Genomic DNA, 16940 nt, shown 5'->3' with positions numbered 1-16940 from the left:
AACGCTACCCAAAGTTAGCTATATTTTTCTCTTTTTTTCCCCTTATTTTTTGACTGTACCAGGGTTTGAACTCATGCTTGCTAGGCTGGCAGTCTACCACTGAGCCATGCATCCATCCCTGCTTTTTGCTCATTATTTTGGAGATGGGGGGTCTAGCAAACCTGAACTGGCCTCACACTTTGATCCTCTAGGTGTCAGCCTCCTGAGCATCTAGGATTACAAGCATCAACCACCAGCACCTAGCCAAAGTCAGCTATCTTAAGGAGGCAGAGGAGAGCATTTCTTTCCGTCAGTGATTGTCTACAAAGATTTCCACCTTTCAAAAGGATCATTCTGAGAGTGTCACAAAGAACACCCTATTAAGAGTATCTGCCTCCTGAAAATGAATCCTCCTTCTTTGTATTCAGGGTGTTTTCCTGTTAATAATAGCCTCCGACTCTGACCCCACGTTGTTTCGCAGACTCCCTGCAAGTCAAAGCTACTCATTGTTTGGGAACTCTTTTCCTCCCGTTCCTAAATACATGCCTTTCCCAATGGGGTCACAGTAATGCTATTCCTCCTAAGGCTTCACTAAGGACAGGTCTGAGCAATGTCTTTGTTTCCTTCTCTTCCCCATCTTGTTTAGTTAGGTTGAAATGGCTTTCAATGACATTCTACAAGCATTTGTCCTGAACTCACTCTGAACAAAGTGCAAGGTTGGTTCACAGGCAGCATAAAGATGACTAGGCCATGATCTCTGGGCTTGTATTTGTTAATAAGTATAACTGGTAAAGTGTGTCCAAATCTCTCTTCCACCTCTGCAGATGGTAGGTTTATCTTAATTTGTGTGCTTAGAATCCAGTTAAAATTGGACGTGAGAATATTCAACCACAGAAGTCTCTCAGAAAACTTCTCAATCCCTCCAGCTATGCAATGTTCTCCTCCTATTTTATATGTCTTAATGCATTTTTTACATTCTGTTATATTTATTCATGTACAGCAGTCCAGCAAAGAAGCAGGCAAAGGGCAAGGTGCCTGCATCTAGAATTGGAAGATAATGAGTGTCTACTTCATAGAATGGATGAGGAAATCAGTTAGCATATGAACATGCGTTGAGAACTATTATCTATATGATAATGTGCTAATTTCATTATCCCTTTTGTGATCTCTCAAAGGACCTCACCCATGAGAAAAACTCTACTAATATTAATTAAATGAATAAATCATACCAGCCACCAGCAGCAGCATATTCTTCTTCTCACTGACATGTAGCGTGGGCAAGGTTCATCTGTATGGAAGGCCTCCTCAGGTTCAGGGAAAAGGGTTTGCAGGGGTTAGGCAGAATCAAAGGGCCAGCTTGTGAGTACTGCTCCCTTTTAGAGAGCACGGGTCCTCCTATTTTCTATGTCTTGTTTCCTTTGTAAGGGGTGATGACTCTACTTGTACAAAGTATGGCTAAGATAGTTTGGGATTCCAGTCTTCCGGCTGCCTGAACCAGTTTTCTGACATGGGTTAGAAACATTTTGACCTGAGCCTTAGTCATCTCCTCTGTAACATGGAGTTAATGGGGTTAGGAGGGGTGGTGGAGAATGATGAATGGGGAGACATTAATCAAGATGCCTTGTATTCATAAACTGCCTTGTTGAATGGCAACTCCTTCGTACAATTACTTAAAGATAACAAAAAACGAGGATGGGATTTTATAGTACTTACAATTAGAAGGGAGGAATTAGTTAAGTCGACACGCCATGTTTACTATGAAAACATTCACTGTTTTGCTCTCTAAGTATTAATTGAGCAACCACTATGGGCTGAGCCCCTTATGTGCTGGAGATAGACCCTGTCATCATGTCTTCAACATGAAAGGGAAGTGATTTATGATTGGCATACAGTGTGACAGGTGTTACAACATAAGAACCGGGTGTTCTGGGCCTAATAGGGGAGTCACCTAGGTGACACCCCTAACTGGGAAGTTGTCAGTAGCCATCGGAGCAGGCCTCCTGGAAGGAGTGGCGAGTCTTGAAGGTGAAGAAGTCAGCTAGGTGGAGAGAGGGGCCACAATGAGCAATCACACAGAACTAGGAGAGAGCATGCTCACTCGAAAAATTTGAGTTCTGACAAAACAGAACCGTGAAGGTTTGTAGATGCCAGTTTGCTTTGTGAAAAGATTTGCTTCTTTCTGACAAAATGGAAGGGAGGCATTGATGGATATACCTATACTTAGAAAATTCTAGTAGGGAGTAAGGAGTTCACAGTAACGTGTGTGTGTGTGTGTTGATACTGGGGCTTGAACTCATGAACTGGGCACTGTCCTGTCCCTTAGTTTTGTGGCTCAAGGTTGGCACTTGACCACTTGAACCACAGCTCCACTTCTGGCTTTCTGATGGTTAGTTGGAAGTAAGAGTCTCATTGACTTTCCTGTCCAAGCTACTTGAAACTGTGATCCTCAGATCTCAGGCTCCTGAGTAGCTAAGATTGCAGAAGTGACCCAATGATTCTTTTTTTTTTATTAAAAAATTATTATTATAAAGGTGATGTACAAAGGGGTCACAGTTACATAAGTCAAATAAAGAGTACATTTCTTTTTGGACAATGTTACTCCTTTCCTCGCTCTCTCCCAGTTTTTCCCTCCCATCACTCACCAGTGTATAGTTCACTTTCAACATAGTGTCCAGTGAGTACCACAATGTATCTTGTCAACGTGACGTTAACACAGGTTTGGGGCCTTCAAGGCTGACCTTAAGCCCAACCAAGGGCGCTTTAACTCACCGAACCCACCTTTAATTTCATGATCAGTCGAGGATAACATGTATTTATCTTTATATCCCAACTAAATGGGATTGTGTGCTCAAGTCTGAAAAAAAAAAAAAAGTGTTACAAAATGGGCATTAAAAAAGCCGTTTTTGGGGCTGAGCCTGTGGATGAGGATATAAAGGTTACTGCTAGGCCTTTGTCTTCTTCCCTTTCTTCTCTCAGTGGTGTAAGTAGTAGTAGTAGCAGCAGCAGCAGCAGCAGCAGCAGCAGCAGCAACAACCCAAAGCAAGGGACCCCGAGGATGTCCAGCAACCTCCCCAAAGCGATGATTAAAAAGCAGCCGCACTTAAGCCCGGCCCGGGCGGGAGAGGCCGCGCATGCTCAGTGCGCAGGGCGGCGGAGGCGGAGGCCGGGATGCTCCAGGGCGCATGCTCAGTCTCCGCATCTGCTCTCCATCCAGCGCCGCAGCCGGAAAACCGCAGCGGCGGCGGCGGCGGCGGCGGAGCGACGGTGCCGGGCAGCCCGAGGGTGGGGAGTGGGTGAAAAAAACCAAAAAAGAAATATACGGGGACGTGCGCGATCGGGAGGGGACCCGAGAGCTGGAGCTTTGCGGCCTCCGGCAGGCCACGGCCTTGGGCGTCCCAGCGCGGAAGGGCCCGGAGGCCGCGGCGGCGGCGGGGCCGGGCCGCCGGGGCCTGCCGGGATTTTGACGTTTTTCCTCAGCCTGCGCCGCCGGCGTCCGGGGCCGGGCCGGGCCGCGCCGTCCGGGCCGCCCCCGCCCTCACCCCGCCCCGCGCCGCGCGCCCCCCTGCGGCCGGAGCGGCGCCCCGCTCCCGGGAAGGGAAGGAAGCGAAGCGAAGCCCGGCGCGCGGGCCGCGCCATGGCGGGCACCTTCTCCACGACGTGATCGCCGCGGACCGGCCTCCCCCTCTCCGCCTTCACCATTCCGGGCCTCCCAGCCTCCGCCTCCCCCCACCCCCGCCCGGGGCCCCGGGTGACTAAACGGAGACAAAGGGGGAGGCGGCCTCGCTGACACGCGCGCTCGCAGGCCCGGGCGGCGGCGGGGGGCGGCGCGGACGGACGGACGGACGGACGCGCGGACACGGCGCCGCCACATTCCTATGCCCGGGGGCCGCGGCGCCCGCGGGCGGCGGCGGGCTCTCCGCGCCGACAGCTGAGCCGCTGCTCCCCCCGGGTCGGCAGCAGCCGGGCGGGCCTCGCCCCGGCCCCGAGGGCGTGAGGTCGCCCGTCCTCCCCGGCCGTCCCCGGCCGCACCATGTGAAGGGGAGCGGCCGCCCCTCCCGAGGAGCCGCCGGGGAAAGATGGGGGATGCCGCGGACCCCAGGGAGATGCGAAAGACGTTCATTGTCCCAGCCATCAAGCCCTTCGACCACTATGATTTCTCCAGGGCCAAGATCGCCTGCAATCTGGCCTGGCTGGTGGCCAAAGCCTTCGGGACAGGTAGGTGCGGGCTCCCTCCCATCCACCTCCCATGCGGCGGCGGCTGCCGGTGCTCGGGTTCCTCTTCCCGGGAGCTGACGGGAGGTCCGGGCGAGGAGAGCGGAAGGGGGCACGGGCGAGCCGCGGCGGTTTGCAGGGAAGGGCCCCGGGGCGGCCGGGGACGGGGGGGGGGGCGGCCCCCACATTTCTTTTTATTGGCCATCCACAGTGGGGTTGGCTTTTCCCGGGTGAGCATTTCTGCCGCGTGTTTAGTCGGTGGTGGTGGTGCTTGCCTCGTTTGCTGCAGACATTTCTCCCTCCGTCATAATTACTATTCCGCTCCCAAGACATCCGAGTTGGTTTCTGGACTGTCGGGACAAGGTTGGATGGCCCAGATTGGAGCTGTAGTGATTCTTGACCATTGTAATGGTGGCCACATACTCAGGCGCCCGAGAAGACCCGGCGGCTTGTTTGAGTCTTGCTGCATTAATCTGGTTGTCATTCTTTAGTCCTTTATCAGCCTTCTTAGGTGAAGAAGAACATCTCAGGTTCTTATTAAAACCAATTTAGGTTGAGACTAGGGTGTTATTTTCACTTCATATTATCAGTGAGGCGTATTCCTTTTTTTTTTCAATGGCTTTAAATTAAAAGAAATCCTAACTTTGGGATTTTTTTTTAGTAGAAGAGTTGTGTGTGTGTGTGTGTGTGTTTTCAGGGCATATACTATTGACACAAATACCATAGTAGTGTGGCAATTAAAACATACTCCTTCCATTATCCCATGTGCAGGGAAACAGGAAAAGGGCCTTCTAGTTCTTAGCTGTTGCATTAGAAGCCCTTGTTGTGGATAGCTAAAATAAATAAAAATCAATAGAGCTGGCTTTTATGAGAAGATGCTCCTGTGATTTATTGTGCTCATTTGTAAGAGTAGTTTTGCCAAGTTTTCTGTTTGGTAATGGATTAATTTTGGATACATGATTTATTGAAAAGTTCTTAATATTTACAATTTTCTTTAGATGCTTAATATGGGTTGCTTTGTTTTGAGAATGGCTGATTTCCAATTTTAGGATGGTGAAAATATGTGAGCAAATGTCTAGTTCAGTTTTACTGTTTGCACTTATATGTAGCTCAGTGTTTTCAGGACTTGTATATCCTAATAGATGAAGTCCACTGGGATATTATTTGAATGAATTAGTTTTTGGGAAAACTTCACGTGAATGTGATTTTGAATTCTCACAATGTGGTATTGAACTGGCATGAATAAACATGTCTTGAAATAATTTAAGTTTTAAAGATTTTTTTTCAGAACTAAATATCTAGAGTAACACAGGAGGAAATTATTAATATTTTGTTTTTAATTTTCTACTGTTGTAAGCAATGAACATAATAAATGTATTTTGGTTTTAATTTAAGCAGCATACTGAGTCTACTGTGCATTTGAGGGTAAGTGAAAGCTAGTTAAGTATTTAGGAAAGATGGAAATTTATTCAGCAATGTGGAAAATAATGTGGAGAAAATGGAAGGCAGAGAACCAGAGAAATACTTTCTTTCCATCTCAGACAGAAAGGTATTTACAGTACAGAAGCCAGAATTTTGCTGTGCATGCACAAAAGAAATGAAGCAGAAAATGGCCTACTTTCTGAATATGTGTCAGACCAGTTTCTAGATCCTGGACCACTTAAAGAGGCACATTGAAGGTACTTGAGAAGAAAGGAAGTGAAAGAGATACACTATCGTTGGAAGCTGACCTCTGCCAGGCACTCTGCTAGATGCTTTGCCTGAAATTTTGCATTTGGGATGCACAACTCATAGTGTGCTGTCCATTTAAACAGAATGTGTTCGCCAGGGCACAGAGAAGCTGGACAGCTCTCTTACACTAACACTGTAAGTACTGAAGATAAGTTTACAGTTGAGGTCTGACTGCAAAAGGACAAGGTATTAGTAGAGGTGGGACAGGCCTGTTTTATGTCCACTGCTCTAAATGTATTACTTCATTTATTTCTGCAGCCTCCCTGTAAATACTGTACTTCTTTTTGCAGATGAAGGAACAGATTTAGAGAGATTAATTTGCACGATGTTAAACATCTGGCTAGTGGCATATTCTGTGTGTCAACTTAGGTCTTCCTGACTCTGAAGTCTTTGCTTTTTACTGTATACACCATTCCACCTAGTAATCCTTTTATATGCAAGTGTGAAAAATGTGCACATAGTACAGGTTAAAGTCTAGTTTTCTTTAACGATTGGGCAGATCTTAACCTACTTTTAGATAGTTTAGATGAATATTTTTGGTTACATTTGCCTTGGCAGCAATTGGAATGGACAAAAAGGTTATTATTAAGAAGTTTATATTTCTACATGTTGCTTATGTCTTATCAACAAAACATAAGTATATCGATAGTATCTTACAAAAAAGGTGTTTAATTTTTGATGTATTCATTTGCTGCTGATACTTACACATCAGAAAGGGTTAATAGATATTATTAGTTAGTTGTACTGAAAAACTTAGCTCAACTTTCAAGATTTATTACAATCTTTCATTTAACAATGCCATATAGGGCTTTTCAGTCAGAAGCCTAACTTTTCACATGTAAAACAGTTTAGAACCATATGCTGCAAGTCATTTAATGTGCTGCTAGTGGGTTTAGAATGAGCTGATGGAGCTATAAAGCACTAGCATTGTGACACCTAGAAAGTGGATTTGATAATGGAGTATTTGCTGACTTTGGAATCTTATGTCAGGAACTTTGAATACCTCTTTACCCTAAAAATATTCTACATAGCCCAGGTCTTAATAGCTTGTTTTGTGCAAAAGTGTAGCTACAGTTTGGATCAAATGAAGAGTAAGTGTATGTAGATAAATTTGCAACAATAACTTGATACTCGTTACTTTAAGTAAATTGCAAAAGAGGAGGAAGTTAAACTATTCATGGGGCCTCTATTATTATATTTGAAGAGCATAACACATTTAAGCAATGGTAAGCCTGAGTTTGCTTTAAATGTTTTCTCTTCAGTCTTTTGGGGAATAGAGTAGACAATTTTCCTTATTCCTGAATTCAGAGTTCTTAAGGCAGTAGTCAAGTCTTACTTTCCGGTATTTCAACCTTACCCACTTACCTTTTACCTTTTTATATTCCATTTACTTTAGTGATACAAAATAATCTGCCATTATAAATAGACCTTGTTACAGTTCTTTGTATTGCGTCTTTTCAAAGTCCTACAGAAGATCTGACTCTTAGTGCATTTATGAGGCTTGTGGGAACAGGAGGTAAAGACTGAGTGAGTGTCAGATTGGGACTAATATTGTAAGTCTAGGCATAGGTGAAAAGGGCAGAAGTAACAGCAAATCAGCTAATAATTTGTTGAGCAGTTACTGTGTGTCCAGCACTTCACAGAGTCTCAAATTCAATCCCTTTTCCAAGCATATGAGGTGGAAACTCTTAAATCATTCTGGTTTTACTGATGAGGAAAGAGAGGCTCAGGGGTTTAGGCACTTATCCAGACCCACCCCACTAATGGAGCTGGGATCAGAACCAGGGAAATCTGACTTCAGTCTGTTTTCTTATAACTACCGTTCTGTTAGAAGGCAAAAGAATGGAAAAGAAGCTTTGCTTCTTTTGTTTTAGAAATTTAATCCTTCGTGTTTCTAGAGGACTAAATTTGGGGTACATTAGGGAGTCATTTAAATGAGAAGAGACTATAAGAGAGGGTAAAGTCAGTTGAGGCTTTAGGAGGGTCAGTTGTGGCTGGAGGACCAGTTGTGGTGCCTCTTGACAAAGAGAGACCTGGAATGGAAGGCAGCTTTGGTTTTGATAACCTCCACCTTTCTGTGTTGGCCACATTACCTTGTCTGAGAAATCCAATGAAATAGTTATAAATGTAGGTCTGCAGGATGTCTGAGAGGTTGAGTCTAGAAATAATCATTTGGTAGTCTGTGTTCAGCAGTGTAATTGAAATTGGAAGTAGATGTGGCTGTAAAGGGAGAGAAGAAATTCCAGACAGAATTTACAGTAGTGACTAGTTAGAATAGTGGGGAAAGGCCAAAGAAAAAGAGGCAGAATTAGAGCAGTTAGAGTCCAGACAAGAATTAAGAGGTGGGATACTGAAGCCCAAGGAATTTCAGGGGGAGTGGTCTGCCTGTCAGATGCTGTAGTTAAGTTTAAGCCATGCCTGTCTTTTAATGAAGAGTTTATGTTTAGTGGGATGAGAATGATAAATGTTTAGGGTAAGATCTCTTCACCTCAGTAGTCTGTCAGAGAGAGACCTGTGCAGAGGAGAAAGTGTTTAAGCTAGACCTTGAGGGGAGAATGGAAAGCACACGTTGTAGGTGCGGGGGGGGGGGGGGGGGGGAAGGTGGGGGGGCATTGTGTGTGGGGGTGGGTAGAGAGCGTAGAGTGAGACACCAGGTAGAATCAGTGGAGCAGCACGGACCAGTAACATAGTGAGAGATCAGGCTTGAAAGGTCACTTGCCACATAATAATGTGTAAGGCGCAAGCCACCAGTGTGCATAGCTTTATTCCCATGTTTTTGTTTTTGTTTTTTGTTTTTGAGATGAAGAAATGGAAATATTGGGGCTGGGAATGTGTCTTAGTGGTAGAGTGCTTGCCTAGCATTCATGGGTCCCTGGGTTTGATTCCTCTACCACATAAACAAAAATTTAATTAAAAACATATAAAATAAGTTGCCAAAAAAGAAATGGAAATGTTAATAGATGTTTATTTTTCCATGCCGTATTTTAAAAGTTACTTTGAAACTGCCTTGTTCTCTCCTTTTTTACACCATTTTCTTTCTCTAAAAGAACTGCATCCTGATTTGAAGCACTTTAGGCCCTTGAAATAAAATGATATTTGCAATAACTTTACATATATGTATATCCATAAAGTGTGTGTATATATGTGTGTGTGTGTGTGTGTGTGTGTATGTATATACAGACACATATGTTACGTATATATTCATTTGTCCGTAGTAAAGGAATTTCAAAGTAGATTTATTTTTCTAATAGCATACCATTTGAGCTACGCCTCCAGCTTTGCTTTTTGCTAGTTATTTTAGAGATGGAGTCTTACGGACTTTTCTGGCTAGGCTTACTTAAAAACTGTCATTCTTGGGCTGAGAAGGTGGCTCAGTGGTAGAGTGCTTGTCTTGCATGTATGAGGCCCTGGGTTCTATTCTTCAGCACCTCATAAGCAGAAAAGGCTGGAAGTGGAGCCTTGGCTCAAGTGGTAGAGCGCTAGCCTTGAGCTGAAATGCTGAGGGACAGCGCCCAGGCCCAGAGTTCAGGCCCCATTATAAAAACAAACAAACAAACAAAACAAAAACTGTTATTCTCCAGATCTCATCCTTACTGAGTAGCTAGAATTACAAGAATGAGGCACTGATGCCCAGCATAAGGATTTTCTTGTTTTGTTTTGCTTTGCTTTGAGATATGTCTCTCCTATATCTCATTTTATCTTCCTTGCAATAATTTTGGCAGAGAAAAGAGAGTATTTGTTAAAAAAAAGAAACAGTAGTCCAAATTTCCATAGTACTTTCATTGCAAGTTTCTTTTTGTCCTCTGTCTTATAAATTGGCAGTTAGATATAGAGGGCTGGTTGCATTCAGTTTTCCTTTTCCCTCCCTCCCTCCTTCCCTTATGTTCTATAGGTGGTTTGTGCTTTTGCCAGGAGGCACTTAATACCTGTTATCTGTGATAACGCCTTCACGTCCTAGATAGGCCACTCCGATAGAAAGAAATATTCCTTTATTATTTGGTTTCCCCTAGTGCCTTGTGGGGAATGACCTTCATGAGTGGTAACCTCTGAGCACATAGCAAGTGAACTCCCACAGAGGTCATAGGACAGAAAGCACTCAGGACCACCTAACATGTGCATGTCACATGATTTGTTCAATATATTTATAGTGAAATGCAAGAGAAAAGAGATAGGGTGAGTCAGTACACTTAGGATAGGGTTTATATATGAACTCCTCAATATCTTTTTCCCAGATTTACCGACTAATACTCCCCCTTTATCATTTTTTTCTCCTATACAAATACATGTATTTATTTACATATGTGTATTTGTGGTCAAACACATGATACTTTCTGAATTAGGCACTTTATGCCTTTGTACCTCTAAAATATCCTATTGTATTTCCTAAAGAAAAGTTTCTTATATAATCTCTGCTTAAAAAGCAGGAAATTTCAGCCAGGCGTGGTGGCATGCATCTGTAATCTCAGTATTCAGGAAATGAGTCGGGAAGATCGTGAGTTTGAGACCACTCTGGACTACAGAGTGAGTCTGGCCAGCCTGTATTCAGCAACAGTGAGATCCTGCCTCAACCAGCTTCCCTCCCCAAAAGAAAGGAATTTAATTAGGATATGGTATTATCTAATCCATCTGTTTTTTCAGTTGTGCTATTGCTCTAGTGAAGTCTCTTTGGTGCCCTTTAAGCTCAAATCCTTGTTTAGTTTGTCTTGGTCTTTCATGACACTGACATTTTTGAAGACTATAACATGCACTGAGCTACTTGAGTATCAAGCCCCTTCCCTTAGCATTGTCTTGGTTCTTGCCAAACCTCCTTTATCCTGTGTGCCTAGGACAAGCAACCTGTTTTCTGGAGGGGCTGGCAGGGCCAGCGCTTTGTGGGCCTTCATTCAGCAGGTTTCCTCCACCTTTGGTCTGGGTGCTGGCTGTATCCCAGTAAGATACCTCGAGGGTGTGAGGCACCCAGGGTGCACAGCGACTGCGCTCAGGGAAGAGCTGGTGGAGACTCAGAGACTGAACAGCTTCCCAGTGCCCTGCTCTCCTGCCTCCCGGTGCCTCCCATCCTGACTCCTTCCTCCTTGCTGCTTCCCCTCTCCCTCTCTTCCTTTTGCCTCCTCGGCACCTCTCTGGTTGACCCACTTCTCTGCCCTCTCAGGATCCCACCCTTACCACCTCCCCACCACCACCTGTCTGTGCACTGTAGGCGTGCGTATGGGCCACGTGCACAGCACTCCCTTGGCAAATCTGTTGGGTTACCAGATGGCCTCAAAGAAGGACATTGAGATGGAGGAAAGTCTCCCTACTCCTGTCCTTACAAGGTCAGAACAACTTGGCATCCTCTCTCACACACAGGAGTGCTAGGAAGGTGGGTGAGGAGGAGGAGAAGTTGGAACTTCTCCTTCCCAGTATCCCCCAAGTGTCTGAACTTTTAATATTCTGTGTGTGTGTGTGTGTGTGTGTGTGTCTGTGTGTGTCTGTGTGTGTATGTGTGCATGCATGCATGTGTGCTGGTTCTGGGCCTTGAACTTGGGGCCTGGGCACTGTACTTGAGATTTTTGCTCAAAGCTGGCACTCAACCACTTGAGCCACGGCTCTACTTCCTGCTTCTTGATGGTTAGAAATAAAAGTCTCATAGTTTTTGGTTTTTTTTTTCTGTCTGGGCTGGCTTTGAACCACAGTCCTTAGAACTCAGCCACCTGAATAGCTAGGATTACAGTTTTGAGCCACTGGTGCTGGGCTCTTATTGATTGTTTTTTAAATTAAAATGTACTTTTTATTTTATTTTAAGTTTGCTACTTATTTTGCAGAGTCTTTCTCAACCTGGATTTGTCGGAATGTTTCATAATGGTTATATAGTAGCCTTTTACAGGTCTGGCAAGACTACCACAGAAGAAACGCTGTATTTTCTAAATCATTTCAAGAGGCACATGTTTTTGTTCAAGAGTCTATGATAATTTTGATTACCTGGTTAAAGTGTTATCTGTTAGTTTTCTCCAATACAAAGTGATGATTTTTCTGTTTTCAGTTAGTAATTTATGGGGACATAGCTTCATCAAATGTTTATACTGTTTTAGCATCCAATAATAATTCTTGTCTGAACCAGTTATTACTGTTGATTATTGCTATTTTCCTCCATTTGTTGTTCTACTATGGGGGGGGGGGGGTCCAGTCATGGGGCCTGAACTCTGGGCCTGAGCACTGTCCCTCAGCTCTTCAGCTCAGGGGTAGCACTCTACCACTTGAGCCACAGCGCCACTTCCGGCTTTTTTTTTTTCTTTTTCTTTTTTTTTTTTTTTTTTTTTTAGGATCCAGTCGTGGGGCCTGAACTCTGGTCCTGGACGCTGCCCCTCAGCTCTTCAGCTCAAGGCTAGCGCTCTACCATTTGAGCCACAGTGCCACTTCCGACTTTTTCTTTTTGCTTATGTGGTGCTGAGGAATTGAACCCAGGGCCTCATGCATGCAAGGCAAGCGCTCTACCACTGAGCCACCTTCCCAGCCCCTTCCTTTTTTTTTTTTTTTAAACTAACTTATTTATATTAGGATGGACTCACAAACTTGTGCTTTTTATTTATTTATTTTTCTGGTTGTGGGGCTTGGACTCTGGGCGCTGTCCCTCACTCTTCAGCTCAAAGCTAGCGCTCTACCACTTGAGCCACAGTGCTACTTCCGGTTTTCTGGTGATTAATTGGAAATAAGAGTCTCACAGACTTTCCTGCTTGGGTTGGCTTTGGACTCAGATCTCCTGATCTCAGGCTCCTGAGTAACTAGCATTACAGGCATGAGCCACCGGTGCCCGGCTATGGGTTTGTATTTTATTCATTGAATTATAATTCTTATTGTCAGTAAATATTTTATGGTCAAATTATCCCAGATTTGGCAAATGAGATCTGCCGGATCCTGTGTTCTACCAACATGAGCCCATCACTTGTTCCAGTACTCACTTTCTGTCAGATGTTCTAACCTGTCTTCTCCTTGTTTCTGCCCCAGAAAGGAGAATTTCTTCCAGGCACTCTCTTTTCTTTAGAGGAAAGGATATTAGAAACCAAGATAATGGATACTAGGTGTATTGCTTTTGGAGTGCCACTTTGTAGACAATGCTAGTGATCACATAGATTTGCAGATATAACTTGCTACATCTGTCTTTCTGGAGCTATGTTTAGATATATTGTAAACACAATGTATTCATATGGACACTTCCGGTTTCCTGCAGCACTGAGGAATTCCTTTTAACCTTTCTTTTTGTTGATTTGTAACTCCTCTGCTCACTGAGAAGCCTGGCTCCCAATTTGGAGTTGGAGGTTTCTGTGTAGCATCCAAATGAAGAGTTGGTTAAATTGATAGCTTCTATGAAGATCTGTAACTCCAAAGAGGAGCTTTGGGTCTCATGGGGTGATGTAGGAGAGTAGGTGATAATTTGTAGACTCAGGAATGCTGTGGTACTTCACATATTGTTTAGTAAAGAAGTAAAGGGAAGAAAGGAACTTTTATTTAATTGGTTTTTGTTGTTGTTGATCATGGGGCTTGAACTCTGGGCTTGGGCACTGTCCCTACGCTCTTCAGCTCAAGGTGAGAGCTCTACCGCTTGAGCCACAGCGCCACTTCTGATTTTTTAGTGGTTTATTGGAGATAAGAGTCTTACAGACTTTCCTGCCCAGGCTGGCTTTGAACCACGATCCTCAGATCTCAGCCTCCTGAGTAGCGAGGATTACAGGCCTGAGCCACCAGTACCCAGCGAAGAACCTTTTTTTTAAAGAAACATTTTTATTCATTTACCAGAAATTGAGTGCTTCTCATGTATCTAGGCAATTATTTAGGTTCTGAGAGTCCATATTGTAGTGAGTAAGGACAGACATGGCCTTGCCTTCTGGTTACATTACAAAGGTATTCATTTGGTACCTCCTTTTCAGTGGGGGTTCAAGGTGCTCTACTCCTTGAACCACACATTCAGCCTTTTCTCTTGTTTTGAGATAGGATCTTGTATTTTGGCTTGGGCTGTCCTTGAGGACTTTTATCCTTCTATTTATGCTTCCTGCCACAGCTAAGATGTCAAGTACATACCATTGTGCCCAGCTTCGCTCCCCTCCCAGTTAAGTAGGCAAAGAATGTCTTGTAACTTTCTTTGGTTACTGGGATTGAGTGTTTCTTTTGATGTTATTGTTGACTATATCTTTCTGTTAATATCAAATTTCGAATCTGGTTTCCTTTCAGTTGGAGTTCTTGAACTTTATGTCTTCTATTAGTGATTATTTTAGAAAGATTCTTTAGATTTGAAAAGTAAGGTGATGTTCCTATGATTTAGTGCAGTAATATTTCTAAATACATTTCCCTCTTAGCACCTGTCCCTTCAGTTGAAGTAAGAAATCAGTACCACTTCCAAACTGGTAGCTAACCCAGCTTTATACAGTATTGCCCAAACAGCAGTATGTCTTATCCCTCTACCTGTATCTCAAGCATTTCAGGTGTGTTAATTTCAAAACTTTGATCTCATCATGATTTGTAATAACATACTTAAGAGAGGTCCTGCCTAAGTCCTGGTGTACAAGAAAAACTTGTCTCTTATCCTTCACAATTCTAGCAATGGTGTATCATTTAGCCATTCTGTAATCATTAATTTCTTACCTTTTTACTCTGGAAGAAGAAAAGAGTAAAACTTCTTATTATTTTTGCTTGCTTATTTTTAATATTCTATTTCAGTTTATCTTTTAACATGTGGTAGAATTCCAAATTGTTTTTACAGATAATACTATTGTACTATTGGTAAAATGTGAAGATGTTTTTGAAGCTTCTCCTAAGTATGTCAGTTCTTGAAGACTTACTTTTAAAGTGACCTACTTTTCAGTGTTCAATATGAAGTTTGTCTTTTGGGGAGGTTTATTATGTTTGTGCAGGGTTTTTAATGGGCTCCTTTAAGAGCCGACACTTTCACAACTTAGGGTTATAGCTACGCCTTAGTCAAGCAGAGGCAGCCCAGGGCTCTTATGTCTTCTACCTTGGGACACCATTGCCATTTCTGAGTCTAGCTAGAGTGTATAGAGCTGTGTTTATAACTCTTCATTTTTGGGCAAGTTAAACTTTCTGGGGTTATCTAAGTGGGGATTAAAAGGATTGTTAAGGTTAAGTGACAGAATTCATATTTTAGGACAAAACTTGACGTATAGAAGATCCTTAGAAAATATAAATGTATATTCATTTCTTACTGCTTTTGCCAATACTGGGGTTTGAACTCAAGTTCTTACTCATGCTTTCTTCTCTTTCTTTCTCTCTCTCTCTCTCTCTCTCTCTCTCTCTCTCTCTCACACACACACACACACACACACACACACACACTTTTAAGTACTGGGACTTCAACATAGTGAGCTCTTTATTAGCCTTTTCCACTCAAGCCTAGCATTCTACGACTCAAGCCACACCTCCACTTCTGACTTTTTGCTGGTTAATTGGAGATGAGAGTCTTTGAAAAGTGTAATGGCTCACATCTGTAAATCCTGGCTGCTTGGAGACTGAGATCTGAGGTTCACCATTTAAAGCCCACCAGAGAGGAAAGTCTGTGAGACTAATTTATCTCCAATTAAACACACACACACACACACAAATACAAACACACACACCAGAAGTAGATCTGTAGCGTGTTAGCCTTGAGGTTAGCCTTAAGCAAAAAATGCTAAGGGACAGTGCCCAGGCTTTGAGTTCAAGCCCTAGTATTGTCTGCCCAAAAAGAAGGAAAAAACCTCACCGATTTGTCTGCCCAGGTTGGCCTTAAACCATGATCCTCACATCTCATCCTCCTGAGTAGCTGGAATTAGAGACATGAGCCTCTAGGGCTTGGCTGTAGGCAGCTCTCTTATTACTTGAGCCATGGCCTCATTTCTTTTTAACTTTGATTTTCAGATAAGGTCTTCTGCTTTTTGCTCAGGCAGGCCTCAGAATGTGAACCTCCAGCCTCCACCTCCCAAGTTACCCAGTATTACAGACACATACTACCATACCTGGCTTGTTTTCAGATAGGGTCTGGCTCTCTCTCCTTTCTTGAGCACCTAGGATTTTAGGCATAAGTTGCCATACCCAACTTTATATTCTCATTATTTATTTTCATATTATCTGCATATTTCAGCAAGTTGATATCAAGGTCATGTGTGAAAATGAATGTAAACACAGTAAGTTCATGTTATATATCTGCATGAGTAGGGTAGATAAATTGTGATCTGGAAAATGAGCACTTCCTTTGATTTGTACAACTGTTTAGTTACAAGATCAACTATGTTAATCATTTTTAATTGATACAGGAAATAGAAAACCTTTTGTACATTGTAATAGTTGTCTTAAAACAGTTTCTCTTCCATGGTTTTCTACTAGATAGCTTCTTCTTAGTTCCTATGATACTAAATTAGAAGTGTGTACCAGCGTTACCTTCCGCAGTTTACAATACTGAAGCCACTCTATTAAGTTTAAACTCAGCTCACTACTGGGTAATGCAGTGTGAAGGAAGGAAAGTGTTTTCAATTATTAAAGGAGGGTATTTTTAGCTGTCTCTAAAATCCCAAATTGATACCTCCACTCTGACCTCTTTAACTGAGCCCTATATTTCCTGCTACTTATTGGATATTTTCACTTGGATATTTTTGCTGTCATTTCCAATTCAATATGCCTAAAACTAAGCTTAGGATCTTGTTTCTAGACTGGCACTACCTTTGATGTTCTTTTTCTTTTAATGCTGATATGGTTTCCCTTCTAATCCAGGCCCCGTCACCTCTGCTTTCCGCCTTTACCTCCCTGATGCATTCCCGGGCACTTTCCCTTTGTCTTCAGCAGTCTATGTCCTTGGCTTCCTGTGTATACTACGGCCACCAAACTTCAGTTCCTATAAAATCATCTTTTTCCACCTCTGACTTTCATGGTCATCAGCAGTGAATATAAGACTTTAAAAAGGATTTTTTTTTTTTGAGAAAGAATCTTGCTGTGTAGCTGGGTGGCCTTACACCTATGATCCCCTTTTCTTTTCCTCCCAAGTGCTGGTATTACAGGTA

The 16940-nt window shown here is 43.2% G+C and overlaps 1 protein-coding gene across 2 annotated transcripts in view; it reads left to right on the top strand.

The window, feature by feature from the left end:
* The first annotated feature begins 3996 nt into the window (after positions 1 to 3996).
* Camsap2 (calmodulin regulated spectrin associated protein family member 2) overlaps positions 3997 to 16940 on the top strand; it is a 74795-nt gene continuing 61851 nt past the window's right edge. The window contains exon 1 of one of the 2 annotated variants that reach the window (XM_042701157.1): positions 3997 to 4194. In XM_042701157.1, the coding sequence (XP_042557091.1) occupies positions 4056 to 4194 (139 nt within the window). In that variant the 5' untranslated portion in view covers positions 3997 to 4055. The remainder of the gene's footprint in view (positions 4195 to 16940) is intronic. The other variant, XM_042701158.1, reaches the window with a different exon arrangement.

The sequence above is a fragment of the Dipodomys spectabilis genome, unplaced genomic scaffold (genome assembly GCF_019054845.1).
Source record: "Dipodomys spectabilis isolate Male_0828 unplaced genomic scaffold, ASM1905484v1 ptg000288l, whole genome shotgun sequence".
NCBI lineage: Eukaryota > Metazoa > Chordata > Mammalia > Rodentia > Heteromyidae > Dipodomys > Dipodomys spectabilis.
This window is presented reverse-complemented; position numbering and strand designations above follow the sequence as displayed.